Source organism: Tupaia chinensis, unplaced genomic scaffold (genome assembly GCF_000334495.1).
Source record: "Tupaia chinensis unplaced genomic scaffold, TupChi_1.0 Scaffold000460_1, whole genome shotgun sequence".
NCBI lineage: Eukaryota > Metazoa > Chordata > Mammalia > Scandentia > Tupaiidae > Tupaia > Tupaia belangeri.
In genome coordinates, this window is record NW_006159969.1 from 1,307,432 (window position 1) to 1,321,185 (window position 13,754).

Genomic DNA, 13,754 nt, shown 5'->3' on the forward strand with positions numbered 1-13,754 from the left:
GTAACAAACATAACAACTTGACCGAAAAATTAGTAGCAAGCATTTAAAATGAATACTTGGATTCCAGACATAGTGTGAGACAAAGCACATTCACTATTAGACAGGAATATGCTAGCCCAGCTTTCTAGTTTTAAAGGTATGCAGAGCATATTGTATTCATTAAGTTGCAAAAAGAAATGTTTGTGTCTCCCCAAAATTCATATGTTGAATCTGTAACCCCTACTGTCATGGTAATTGGAGATAGAGCCTGTGGGAGGTAATTAGATTCAAATGGGGTCATGAAAGGGGGGGCTCCCAATGTTAGATTAGTGCCCTCACAAGACGAGACACAGAGAACCTGTTCTCTCTTTATCCAGCCTTGTGAATACACAGCAAGCAAACAGCCATCATCCAGCCAAGAAAGCCCTCAACAGAATCCTGAGTTAATGAGCTAGCACACAGCAGTTGCTATCACAGTCTTGAAGTCAGACTTCCCAGCCTCCAGAACATGAGAAACCAAATTTAAACTATAGAATTTTGTTATATTAACCTGAGCAAAGTAAGACAGAAAGTGATAGCACTAGGAAAACAGAAATGCAACTTTTTAATTGAGTACGTATAGGAGATGTTCAAAATTTGTCAAAGTGATTAGAAATCACTTTTTTGGACCAGCAGTTGGCGTAATGGCTGTGTCACTGGACTCCCATGTAGTCGTCCACATGGTTTGAGTCCTGGACCCAGTGGCTTAAACTCATGCTGGGTGCGTGTACATATGTGTGAACAAGATCCCGAGAGGAGAATGGAGGAGAAGGGATTGCAGCATGGCCACCCCCTGGGGGGTGGTTTCTCACTTTCTGTCTCTCTGTCTCTGTCTTCCTGGCAAGCACATGCACCCTATAGCAAAAACCTCTCCAAAAAGAAATCACTTTTTAATGAGTACTTCCTCGTCTTTAGTCATATATAAAATTGACTCAGTAACTATATTAATTTGTGAGTTTTGTAATGTCTCAGAAATGGCAGCAGTCCGGTGAGCTCTAGCTTAATTTTGATTCTCAATTTTGAAATGAAAAACAGTGGGGTGTCTTTCTCTCTTTTGCTCTTTCTCTCTCAAAACTTACTCATAATCCAAGCCCTCTGTGGAGAAATAAATTATTCACATCTGGTAATGAGAAAAAATTAATTCAGCTATTTATTTTTAAGGAAATTACCAGACTCATAGTCCCTGCTTTGGACAGAAATGCCAGCAACTCTCTAACTTGTGTTAGACACAAATCTTTGCTGTAAGTGGCACCTCCCTTCCCTGGTAGAGGGTTTTTTCCTGTCTGTCTCTGACTCAGTGACACAACAACTCATATTCATCTTTCTGCCAGTCTTATCTCTTTATCTTTCAGGTTTTTTCGTTTTGTTTTCCTGTGCTCTCCTGTGCCAGCCTTTCTCCCTTTCTGGACTGGTTTCCTTTCAAGTGTTTCTTTCCCTTCCGGGCCCTTCCTTGCTCGTTGTTTTGCCTTTGCTATACTTTCCTCGACACTTCTCTCTGTCTTCCAAGGAGCCCATCCCTCGCCTGCTTACCTGGAAGTAAGCACCTGAGGGCAAAGTTCCTCTTCTGAATGCCTCTTGCTTCTTCTCTGATGGTTTTGGCAAGATTTTGGATGTGAGAGCGTTGTCGTCGCATTGTGAGCCAGCCCCAGTTTTTAAATACTCTCCTTGCATGCAGATACCGTCTAGTCGCCACAGGCTAGTTAAAGCATGAACAGATGTAACAATATAAATCAACCCCAGTTTAGGCTCTCAGTATGTATACATCTATTCTTACATACATATCTCTGCAAATACACATGCTTGCACTTGAATTACATACATATGAACCAAGGAAGTGGATTTTGACAGGAGTTACTGAAGTTGATGGAAAGAAGGGAGAAAAAAATGGTTATTTTTCCTCTCAACAGTAACGGTTTACTATGTATTAACTAAGTACAGTGAGGCGCTGGCTGGGCAGTGAATTATGTGCTGTAGATACAGAAGCAAGGAAGGGCTGGCCTTGTCCCTTAGAGAGCTTGCAGTTTGGGTGTAGAGATCAGGTCAAGGGGCCCAGTGGTGATGCAGGCCTCTGTGAAGTTGAATCGCATAGGAAGACTGCCTGGTTCACATCCAGAAACCTCCCTGAGTACACCATGCATGTATGTGTGCATGATCCCGGCAGGCAGAGGCTGCGAGTAGATCACAACATTGAGACCCTCTTGGAGGTGTTGTATCTCTGTCTCTGTCTCTCTTGCGGAAAAAGTAAATGAAACTTATTTTTTAAAAAAGTAGTATTGGGTTGTTGGAAAAATCATGACGTATTTTTACATAGAAAAAATACATTATGGGGACCAGCAGAAGGTGATGGTTACATCGCTGGGCTCCCACATAACCAACCACAGTTTGAGTCCCAGATCTGGCGGCTTAAAACTCATGCTGGGTGTGTGTACATGTGTTTCCAAAATCCCAAGAGGAGAATAGGGGAGAAGGGATTGAGGTGATTTCTCACTCTCTGTCTGTGTCTGTCTCTCCAGCAAGTGCACACTCTATAGCAAAAATCTCAACAAAAAAAAAAAGTTGTGACTTTTCTGACAGCCTAATAGATTAGTGTAAGAGTAGGGAATTAAGAGGTAAGATCACATTATGCAGTATATGGCAAGCAGCATTATTGTTGGTTTTTTTCCTTCTGATTTTAAAATCATTATTGTTCATAAAATACAGAATAGAGGAAAATAGAGAAATGCAGAAAACCAACAACTCACTCATAATCTCATCATCCAGACTAAAACATAAGAAAATAGTTTCACAGCAATGCCTTTTTTGCATACATAGAAATTTTTAGTTTTATTATTCAGTGCAATCTGATGAATTAAATGAGGGAGATTTAGGCCATTTGAATACAATTAGTTATTCAGAACTTGCAGAGCACATGTCTTCAGGTGGCTCCTTGATGGCCTCTATAGTTTTGGGTTGTCAGGGAAGTCATGATGCATTTTGCATAGAAAAGTATGTCATGACTTTCCCAATGTCAAAATAAATGTTTGTCACTGTACTTTAATACCGTGTACTTAAGCCTTTATATGTTTAGGCCTGAGGCAATTTATTACTGTCTTCCTGAATTCAATATTTGCTCCGAAATAGTTTTTAAACTACTTTTTAAAGCAGCTTTGTTGAGATACAATTCACACACAATCGAACTCACCTACATAAACAGTACAATTCAATGACTTAGTTTAGTATATCCACAGTATCGTGTCACCATCCCCACTATCAATCTTAAGACATTTTCATCACCCCAAAGAGAAACTTCATACTCATTAGCAGTCTGTCTTTGCTTGGGCTGCTGTAACAAAATACGATAGACTGAGTGGCTTACGAGCAACAAGAATTTATTACTTACAGTTCTGGAGACTAAGAAGTCCAAGATTCAGTGTCTAATGAGGGCCATTTCCTCATTCATAGATAGCTGTCATCTTGCTCTGTCCTTAAAATGAAAAGGGCAAGAAGACCCTTCGGCTCTCCTATTTCATGACCTAATCACCCCCAAAGGCCTCATCTCCTAATATCATCACCTTAGAGATTAGTAGTTCAGCATATGGATTTTTTAGGAACATAAACATTCAATCTGCCGCACAGTTGCTTCTCCCCAAATCCCCAGTCTTAGGCAATCACGAATCTACTTTCTTACTCTACAAATTTGCCTGTTCTTAAGCCAGCAGATAGTATAGCAGTTTCGTCACTGGACTCCCACACGACCGACCACAATTCAAGTCCCTGACTCGGTGGTTTGAAACTCACGCCAGCTGCATGTGCAGGTGCATGTGCATGCATACCCAAGATCCCAAGAGGAGAATGGAGAAGGGATTGTGGCTTGGCCATCCCCCCAGGGGTGATTTCTCACTTTCCCTCTCACTTCTCTGTCTTTTTCTTTCTTTCTCTGTGTATTTCTCTCTCCAGCAAGCTCACACATCCCAAGGCAAAAACCTCTACCCCCCCCAAAAAAAATAGCTATTTTTTATAATCTGTGGTCTTTAGTGATGGCTTCTTTTACTTACTATCATGGTTTCAAGGTTTATCATGCTGTATTTCATCCCTTTCGTGACACAATGCTGTTACATTATGGCTGTACCACATTCTGTTTGCCCATTCATCACTTGATGGAAATTTGAGTCGTTTCCCCTTTTTGACTATTACAAATAAGGATGCTGTGAACATTTGTGTGCAAGTTTTTCTGTGTGTTTTTCTTTTTTTTAGTTTTTAGGGTTTTCTTGCTATAGGGCACATGCACTTGCCAGAGAGAGAGAGAAAGTGAAGTCACACAAACACACCCACACTCCAGGGGGGATGGCAACATCTATAATCCCTCCTATATTCTCTTCTCCGAACTTTGGGCACACACACATACACCCGCCATGATTTTCAAGCCGCCAGTTCCAGGACTCAAACTACAAATGTGGCCATGTGGGAAACAGCAGTTAGCGTAATGGCTATGTCGCTGGACTCCCACATAGTCGACCGCGGTTCACGTCCCAGACCCGGTGGCTTAAAACTCACGCCGGGTGCGTGTGTGTGCGTGCCCAGGATCCTGAGAGGAGAATGGAGGAGAAGGGATTGTGGCCTGACCATCCCCCCTGGGGGGTGATTTCTCGCTTTCTGTCTCTATGTTTCTCTCTGTCTGTCTGGCGAGCGCACGCGCCCTATAGTGAAAAAACCTCTCAAAAAAAAAAAAATGTGGCCATGTGAGATCCAACACCTTAACCTTCATGCCACCTGCAGACTCTCGGGTACAAGGTTTTATGTGAACATACATATTCAGTGCTCCTGGCTAAATACTTCTTAAGGGTGCCTAACTACATTTTTTGCATATTATTAATTCTCAAATTTCATTGAATTGTTTAATACTTTTGTTTATTATTATCAAGGAGCATGTTTCAAACTAAATTATCTTTCAATCTCCACCCCCTGTCTCATTCTGCCAGGATTTACTAATATAAACTTAAAATCATGTTTCTCCTGCCAAGTCATGTTCAGTCTTTCACCAAGTTCTGATCATCTTCCCTTAAATGCCTCACATTTCTGCCTATTTTCTCATCTCACCTAGTTTAGGCCCTTGTAATCTCACTTGTGCATTGACCTCTCAGTTGGCCTCCCTGGCTCAGTCTCCATCCTTGCCAATTGACTCAGTGAGCCCCTGCCAAATTAATCTTTCTGAAACGCTGCTTCTATTTTGCCGTTCACTGAAGTCAGACAGACCAGCTTAGCCACTTACTCAGCTGTGTTTCCTCAGATAAGTTACTTAACTTCTCATCTGTAAAAGCTTAATCAGATCACGACCTAACACTCTAGTAAAAATGAATGATTACCCTGGGTTTCTGTCTCCCAATAGGAAAATGAGATATCATGATCCCATGTTTATACTGGGGTTGGGAAAGTCATTACGTATTTTTCTATGTTATTCTACACAAATAAGGTGCCGTGACTTTTCCGACAGTCCAGTATATCTTGTGTCCTGTGGGGGCAAAGATCATTATTATAGTAGTGTGTATGTTTGTGTGTGTATATATCCAAATGTATACATTTGTATTTTGATAAATTTATTATAAAAACATAAATTTGTAATATAATTGTACATGATAAAGACATGATTTTTTTAAAATATAATTCTATTTTATGTTGGAGGGGGTATGTCCCAGCACTGATTGCAGCCCTGTGTGCTTAGTGGGTGATCACTCAATACATGTTTACTAAGTAAACTAATTCACTGATTTTTCTGCTTAATCTGGTTGTTGGAATAGGTGGTAATTATAGGGGATAAGTTAACTTTTTAAACCTGACATATAGTTCTAGAACAGAACATAGGAACAAGCATAACATATTGAATACTAGCTATTTCCCTGGTAATATTCTTCAAAAGGTCACTTTATGAACATGGAAAATTCCTCTACTAATCAAGAAAGATAGCAGCTAGATCATAGCTGCAGGTCAAATGCAGGTTACAAAGGTGTTCTATAGGGTAGCCCATGACTTCCTTGTCTTTTCAGTACAATGAAAGTATTGTTACTAAGTGAAGTCTTTCCTCTTCCATTATGCATGAATCATTTCCTTTCTATAACAGATATATTCATATACACTTCTCTGCTAGAAAACATACCATACTTCTAAACGTAGTTTTCCACTGTTCATTGAGATTATGAATATTTATATGTTCTTTTAGTTATTTGTGTAAAGAGGCATAGAATCTGAAATTTAGTCCCTTTTGTTACTTGGCCAGAAAAAAATCATCTCTCTGATAACATTAATGCATAGTAGGTTTTTCGTTCTGTTTTGTTTGGGGTTTTTGCAAAATTACATATAAAAGAGGGAGTGGTACTGCCAATTTAGAATTAGTTAATCTTTGGAAAATTAGGCATTCATCCTTTAGAAAATTATTTCTTTTTGAGATTAAGTTGTAAGAACTGTAATGTGTACAGGAAATATATAGTGAACCCAGAGGAAAGACTAAGCTTACGTATGATTTGGGAGCTCACCACATGGTGACAAATGGCCCCTTCCTTCCTTGTCCATCAGGTGAAATCCTTCGTCACCATCTGGTATAAAATTGGTCAAGAGCAAGAAAGATATGATTGGGATTGTGTGTGTGCACGTGCATGTTTAGTTACCAGTGATTGTAGGTCTGCTATAAACTGAGTATTCTAGTAGATGACAAATCTGCAGTTAGTGTAATGGCTATGTCACTGGACTCCCATGTAGCTGAACGCGGTTCAAGTCTCGGACCCAGTGGCTTAAACTCATGCTGGGCGTGTGTGCATGCATGCCCAAGATCCCGAAAGGAAAATGGAAAAAGGATTGCAGCATGGCCATCTCCCCAGGGGGTGATTTTTCACTTTCTGTCTCTCTGTCTCTCTCTGTCTTTCTGGCAAGCGCACGCACCCTATAGCAAAAACCTCTCCAAAAAAGAAAGAAAGAAAGAAAGGTTGATGTCTAGTAGATGATAAATCTATTCTCACTTAGTTAATTCTATGAAGTAGGTGTCATTATCTCCATTTAACAAATGAGGGAACTAAGGTTCAGAGACATTAAGAGACTTTCCTAAGGTCACACAGAGAGAAATGGCTAAGGGGGGATTTTCCCCCAGTGCAAGCCCTCACCATAGTCTTTGCTCTTGGATTTTTAAAAAACATGTTAGCGTTGAAAAACACCTGTTAATATCATGTATTGAGCAAGGAATTAGGAGCACTTACTTGTGTACTATAAATGTATACAAAGCAAACTAATAACTATGCCCCTCTTACAACCAAGCACTAGGACAAGGGTTATGGGAAAACCTAGAGAAGTTCCCACCTTCGAAGGTCTATTTGAGGAAATGTTAGAAATGTCACAAAAATGAACTAATTTAATTGTCTATTAAATGCTCAGTGTAGACAAGGAGGGCTATGTGTTTAAGGCACAATTGCCTCTAAAGCCCAGAGTTAAGAATTTGAGCTTGTAATACTTAGCTACCATAATACTGGGAGAAAGCAGAGTTGGTAGAATCAGAAAACACACCCAGAGGGGGCTTGCTGCAGCCTTCGGGGCAAATGGAAGGAGACAGAGCCCGGAGGATGTGCAGTGATTGCAGAATGGTCTGGAAAGGGGACTCTAACAAACGTCTCACTGAGAACAGTCAAAGAAGCCCACCGAGTTTGAAGCTAGGACAGTGATGACTTACCGCCTATTACAAAGTTAACTTTGAAAGCCAGACCAGTAGAGGAAACCCAGGCCTAGGAATGATGACAGCAATGTCTCATGGGCCACGTATATATGGGGAAACAAGAAGGTTAAATGGAGTAAGAATGTATTTCTGTCACCTTTTTACAGTGACTGAAAATAGAACGCCCATGACTGTAAAATATGGCTGTCAGCTACCACCCAGTATTCGTGAGCAATCCTTGCCATGAGTGAAATGCAAGGAAAACCTCCATTTGCCAAAGGAAAGATGTTTCAATTCTTTCCCTCTTCTCCCCCCCGCCCCCCAAAAATGTCTTGTTTCCTGTTAAGTGACGATAATGACAAATATGAGTGAAATGTAACCTGAGAAAATAGGTTTAAAATGTACCTTTATTCTTTTAGGCCTCTTTTCCGTGGAAGTTCCGATGTCGATCAACTAGGAAAAATCTTGGAGTAAGTATTCCCCATAATCACACACCAGCTTCCATAGCATTAAAACATTTACAGTGAATTTCCTCTGACATTCATGTAATATGTGTATCTCTTATCTTTCTTACCCCAAGCTGCCGCTGCAGACAGTGTTACTGTTTGTGTGGTGAGTGGGGACATGGTCGAAGTACTGTTTTATGCAGAACCCCTCATGACATCTGCTCTGCTCCAAAAGCTTGTATGTGGCCTGTGTGGAACTTTTTGCTGCTCCTCTCTCTTTGCTTGGCTGAGCTCGAGTTCTTTAGTTCAGATATGTTCTCTGCTTGTGGTCATGTCAAATGCACCCACCCTCAGAGGTGGGCCGCACGGTAGCCTAATGACCTGTCCTTGTCCAGTGGGCTTCCTCTTCCCATTGAGAATCCCTGGGTCTGTTTCCTCTTATTTTCTGGGGCCCAGGATGGTATGCTTCACAATTCCATTTGTCCAAAATAGGAAACGAGGATCTCAGGTTCCGATCCTAGGTCTGTGGCTAAATAACTTTGCCACCTTGAGAAAGTTATTTAAAATAACCCTGTAAAGGGCTTACACAGTGCCTAGCACATGGTAAGTGCTTTAAAAATGTTAGCTGTTCTTGTCGTTATTATAATTCATCCTCAGTTACTTAACCTTTTTGCTCCTTAACTTCTGCATCTGAGAAAGGAAACTCTGACTTCAGTTCTCTCTAAAGATCCTTTCTTGTGCTCAAATTCTTCAGTTTCATTTGTCTGTTACATAGCTCCTTGGTGATTTGCATAGTTCTGTCCATGACTACATGTTTGTGCATGTGAGGGTATGTATGTGTGCTTTTATGTTTCTAGAATGTAAATGGGGTGTTTCTTCTCACAAAGCATGCAGTGTGGCAGCTTTTTTTTGGATTTGTGTGTTTGCCAGGCCCCGTCCGAATAGGGGTGGAGTAGGAAGAAAGTGGGAGTTCTAGACCAAAAATAGCCCTGATAGTCTGTGAATCCCATTTTACTGGAATCCCAGTGACTTATGAAATTTGAAGTCTGTAAGACTGCAAAAAAGTGCCCCTAAAGAACTGAATTATATTTTAGCACCATCTACTCAGACATGGCTGCTCACATTAGTTGGAATAAAACTGGAGCCTGGCTTTGTTCTCTTGGTGACTGGAACCAGCTCCAGTGACTTTTGTTAGTGCCAGTGCTACCTCTGAGTCAGAACTTGGTAGCATTAAGGCCTAAAGAACCTTTTTTATTTTTTTATTTTTTTATTTTTTTGATCTGGGGGCTTCCTGAATCCAAGGCACCTAATGCTGCTGCTGCTGCTGCTGCTGACCACTCGTGGATGGGTATTCCATGGTCAGATGGACAAAGTCAACACAAAGCCTTCGTGTTACCTCTGCTTCTAGAGGTCAAGTTCTTTGATCATTCAGTGATGAACTCTCAACTGTTTTTCCCCATGACCACTATGTGTGATCTTGAAAAGGGAACTGTGAAAGTCAGACATACCAGTGACCCTCTATTAAAAGGAAAGACAATCTTCACTGAAATCAGCTTGCCAGGCGTTAAAGGCTATCACTTCATTTCTCCTACTTCTGTCACTTGGGAGTCCTAGTCACCCCAGCACTGACGTCTGTGATCTTGTTCACATCGTTAGTACCCCTTAGCACATGAAGCCAGTGAGACAGGCCAGAAGGAACATTTGACCAGCAGGCTTGACTGCCTTCCAAGGAAAAGCCAGTTCCACTTTTGGCAAAAGCTTGACAACCCTAATTTGCCAGCAGAAAAGAAGCCATAAAGTTCTATGTTTTGTGCCTTTAGATTTTACTTCTTGGCTTCTGGCATTGTTTCATCATCATTATGTTCTATTTCCTCTGAATGCATTACCTTGCCAGAGAAAAAGGACAATGCTGCACCCTAGTGTCACTGCGAAAGTACATGAAAAATTTATTTCCATCTTGGCCATTACTGCTACTTATAGGTTTTATGGCCTGTCAGTCTTTCCAGTATAAATAAAAAACTTTTAAGGCTTATATTTCACTGTCCAAATAGTGCAATTTGATGCAAGCACTTTTTAATGAACCTATCAGAATTTTACAACACTCATATATGAGCTGTAAAAGTTCATACTGGACAGGAAACTGAGTTTTTTGTTTTGGGGGGGTTTTTGTGCTTTTTTTTTTTTTAAAGGAAAGTCATAGTCTCAGACTTTTTTTTTTAATTCTTTCTTTTTTTTAAATAAAGGTTTTTGCTATAGGGCATGTGCACTCACCAGACAGAGAGAGACAGAAAGACAGAAAGTGAGAAATCACCCCCCAGGGGGAATGGCCACGCCGCCAGGTCCGGGACTCGAACCACGTGGTCGACTACGTGGGAGTCCAGCAACATAGCCATTACCCTAACTGCTGGTCCCAGTCTCAGACTCTTGAAGGGAAAAATGTCTCTGTGTTTAGAAAGATTCATACTTTGAGAGAAGAGCAAGTATTTTGAAAGTGAAACAATGCATTTAGCCAATAACATTTTAGAGTATTTTTAAGACCCATATCATAGTCAAATGGAAAGAATTGGATTTGGAATAAGGAGAGCTGGGTTCACTCTGAGCTCTGTGACTGAACTTGCTACATAAGACTTTAACAGTTTATTTTATTCCTCATTCTAATTTTCCTAAATCTATAGAATGGGAATAATACACTAGGTCTACATGTCTCAGGAGGTCTTCATGGAAATCAGAGGAATTAAAAGACTTAATGTTATACATACATAAATTCATATGTGTGTGTGTGTATGGTGTGTGTGTGTGTGTGTGTGTGTATGTGTGTGTGTGTGTGTGGAGACAGAGAGAGAGATGCTATTTCTCTGAAGGTACCTGGCATTCAGTTGACCAGATTTGCAAGATTTAACTCAATATAAATATATTCAAAGCTGCAAATAAAAAGATTTTAAATCATTTCTAAGAGTCGCTATGATCAATATCTAGGTGAATAGCGGTGATAGGCAAAAAGTACTGGTGTGAAAGGGGACTAAATGCTATTTTTTTAAGGTCTTTTTTTTTTTAAGAATTATTTATTTATTTATTCCTTTTTTTTTTTTTTCTTTTTTTTTTAATTTGACCAGAGAGAGAGAGAAAGCGAGAGAAAGGGAGGAAGCTAGCCACCAGGGCTAGGACTCAAAGCATGGTCAGCCATGTGGGAATCTGGCACCTTTAACCACCATGCCACCTGCCGGCCCAATTTGAAGGTCTTTAATAAACATTTTTCTTCCTCTATTCTGTTCTAATCTGTCCAAATATACACACATGCATATTCCTGTCATAATTAATTGTGGTATTTTTGTTTGTTAGTTTTCTTCTTTTTACTCCTCTTGTAGACCTTGCTATTCAACAAATTGGTGTATTGCTTAAGTTGTCATTTCTGTTTATTGGTTCCAGTAAAAATGCCCTTGGCTCTGCCTTTGTCTGCCTCAATAATGTGGCTCCGGATGTGGCATCTTGGGATGCCCAGCAGGGGCAGAATTGATTGTCTTACTTCACACATGTAGTCACAAGTGAAGTGGAGAGAGGGGCATCTGCTAGTCCCAGGCAAGGTCTGTGACCTGTTTCTGTCTAGGTAAGGGAGAGGGAAACAGAGCCCTGCAGATCCTGTGACATTTACCATCATGTCTCCAGGAAACCTGGAAATACGTCCGTGAGAACACCCTTTCCAAACCTTAGTCCAACCAGTGCAGGTCAATGAGAAGACCCTAATGCAGGCCAGCACCTTTTCTACTGGACTTGAAATAGTTTGGTCTAGTATTTGAATAGCTACATATCCTGACCACTTAACTGTGGGTTTTTTAGTTCAGAGTTACCCAGAGTCTGAGATACAAGTATCAATACCTGCAGCCTCTGATTCCCCTATCAAATCTACTTTCCTCCTATACGTAAACTATAAGTAATGTCTACATAATATGTAAATTATGTAGGGCCACTAAGCTATCGATATGCTGAAGAACCTTACATTATACATAAATAGGATTCTAGCAGTTCATGGTTTTAGTGTGGTAGTGATGTATTTCCTATGCATTTCGGATTAATAACATCATTTTCTTACTATGATAATAATAATGGATAACATAGAGATGCTGGCTGTGTGTTATACAGTTTCCATAATTTATGATCATTATGTTATATATAAAGACTTTGAGAGTCATAATAATTGATGGTATACAGTTTGTCCTTACCTACCAGTAAGTGACAGGTACAGAATGTGAACCCAGGACTGTCTGTTTCCTCAGCCTGTTTTATTATCACTTGCTGTTCTCTCCACATACCTGATCCTAGAACAGTTTCCAAGAGAAATATAAATTATATTATTTTAATTTGTTGTTTGCTGACTTTGGAATACCATAACTTCCTTTAAAAAATAGTGTTTGCATAAAACAGGACTAATAATACCTTTTAGCCTCATTTTCCTGCTCAGTTCTAATGTATATGTTTACTGCTTGGGGAATTTGTCCTTAATCAAAACTGCAACACTATCGTTGTACTAACTAGCCACACTGGGTGAACATCATAAAAGCGTGTTGATACTAGAGTATTTGGTCAGCACACAGAAAGCACTCTTGGGCGTAAAGGAAGGTATCATATACCCATGTGGATCTCCTTTGAAGACAGTAGGTCCAGCCTTGTCAGAAATATATTTTTCATTTCTACATCCTCTCTTAACATTTAGAATCTGCTGCCAGAATCTGCTGTTCTTGCCTCCGAATCTATTTTCTCATTGTCCTGTGAGATTGCCCTTTACCCCATGACCACTGTACAAAACAGACTCTACTGGTCATAAAATGAAGATCTCCTGGAGTTCTGCATCCCCTGCCTGCCTTTTTGATTTTTGCTCTTTTCTTGAATTTTGTCACAAAAATGCACATGTTCTTGTGTGATTCTTTCATAGTGTAATTGGACTTCCTGGAGAAGAGGACTGGCCTAGAGATGTTGCCCTCCCCAGGCAGGCTTTTCATTCAAAATGTGCTCAGCCGATTGAGAAGTTTGTTACAGATATTGACGAACTTGGCAAAGACCTACTTCTGGTAAGTTCATGCGACACAGTTGTCCCACCGGTGCCGATGAAAGACACAGCACACACAGGGTGGCCAGCACAGATGTCTGTGCAGTCACTGCTATGGCCATCACGTGCCACCGTCACACAGATGGAGGCCTCTCCAGAGGTTTTCCCCCCACACCTATAGCAGCTGGTGGCTTTATTTTCTAATGTCTTTCTGATCCCCACTCTTTAAATCCACCATCGTTGGTGGTTTATATGAATGAGGTCTTAAAAGGCTCTCGGTTCTCTTGGACATACGCTTCTTGAGAAATAAATATTATCTTAACTTGTTTATAGTTTCGTGCTACTTTAAGCTTCTTGTTTGTTATTTTAATGTGCCTTTTCTTAAATAGTCACATTTTAGGAAAGGTGTTTTCCCAAAGAAGCAGTACTCTTTCTAGTTTCCAATTTAGTTAGTGTTTAATGCACAATGCATGTGCAAAATGCCTCACCTCACCCAGCATAAGGACTTCCCTGCTGTTTGAGACTCAAAATCCTAATACTTGACCTTGTATATAATTGCCCGTGTTTACAGACCAGAACA

General features: G+C 40.3%; 1 protein-coding gene across 1 annotated transcript in view; it reads left to right on the forward strand.

Moving 5' to 3' along the window:
- The window catches only part of CDK6 (cyclin dependent kinase 6), a 258,036-nt gene that overhangs the window by 232,132 nt on the left and 12,150 nt on the right, over nucleotides 1–13,754 (forward strand). The window contains exons 5-6 of the mRNA XM_006155536.3: nucleotides 8,107–8,157; nucleotides 13,061–13,196. Of these exons, the coding sequence (XP_006155598.1) occupies nucleotides 8,107–8,157; nucleotides 13,061–13,196 (187 nt within the window). The remainder of the gene's footprint in view (nucleotides 1–8,106; nucleotides 8,158–13,060; nucleotides 13,197–13,754) is intronic.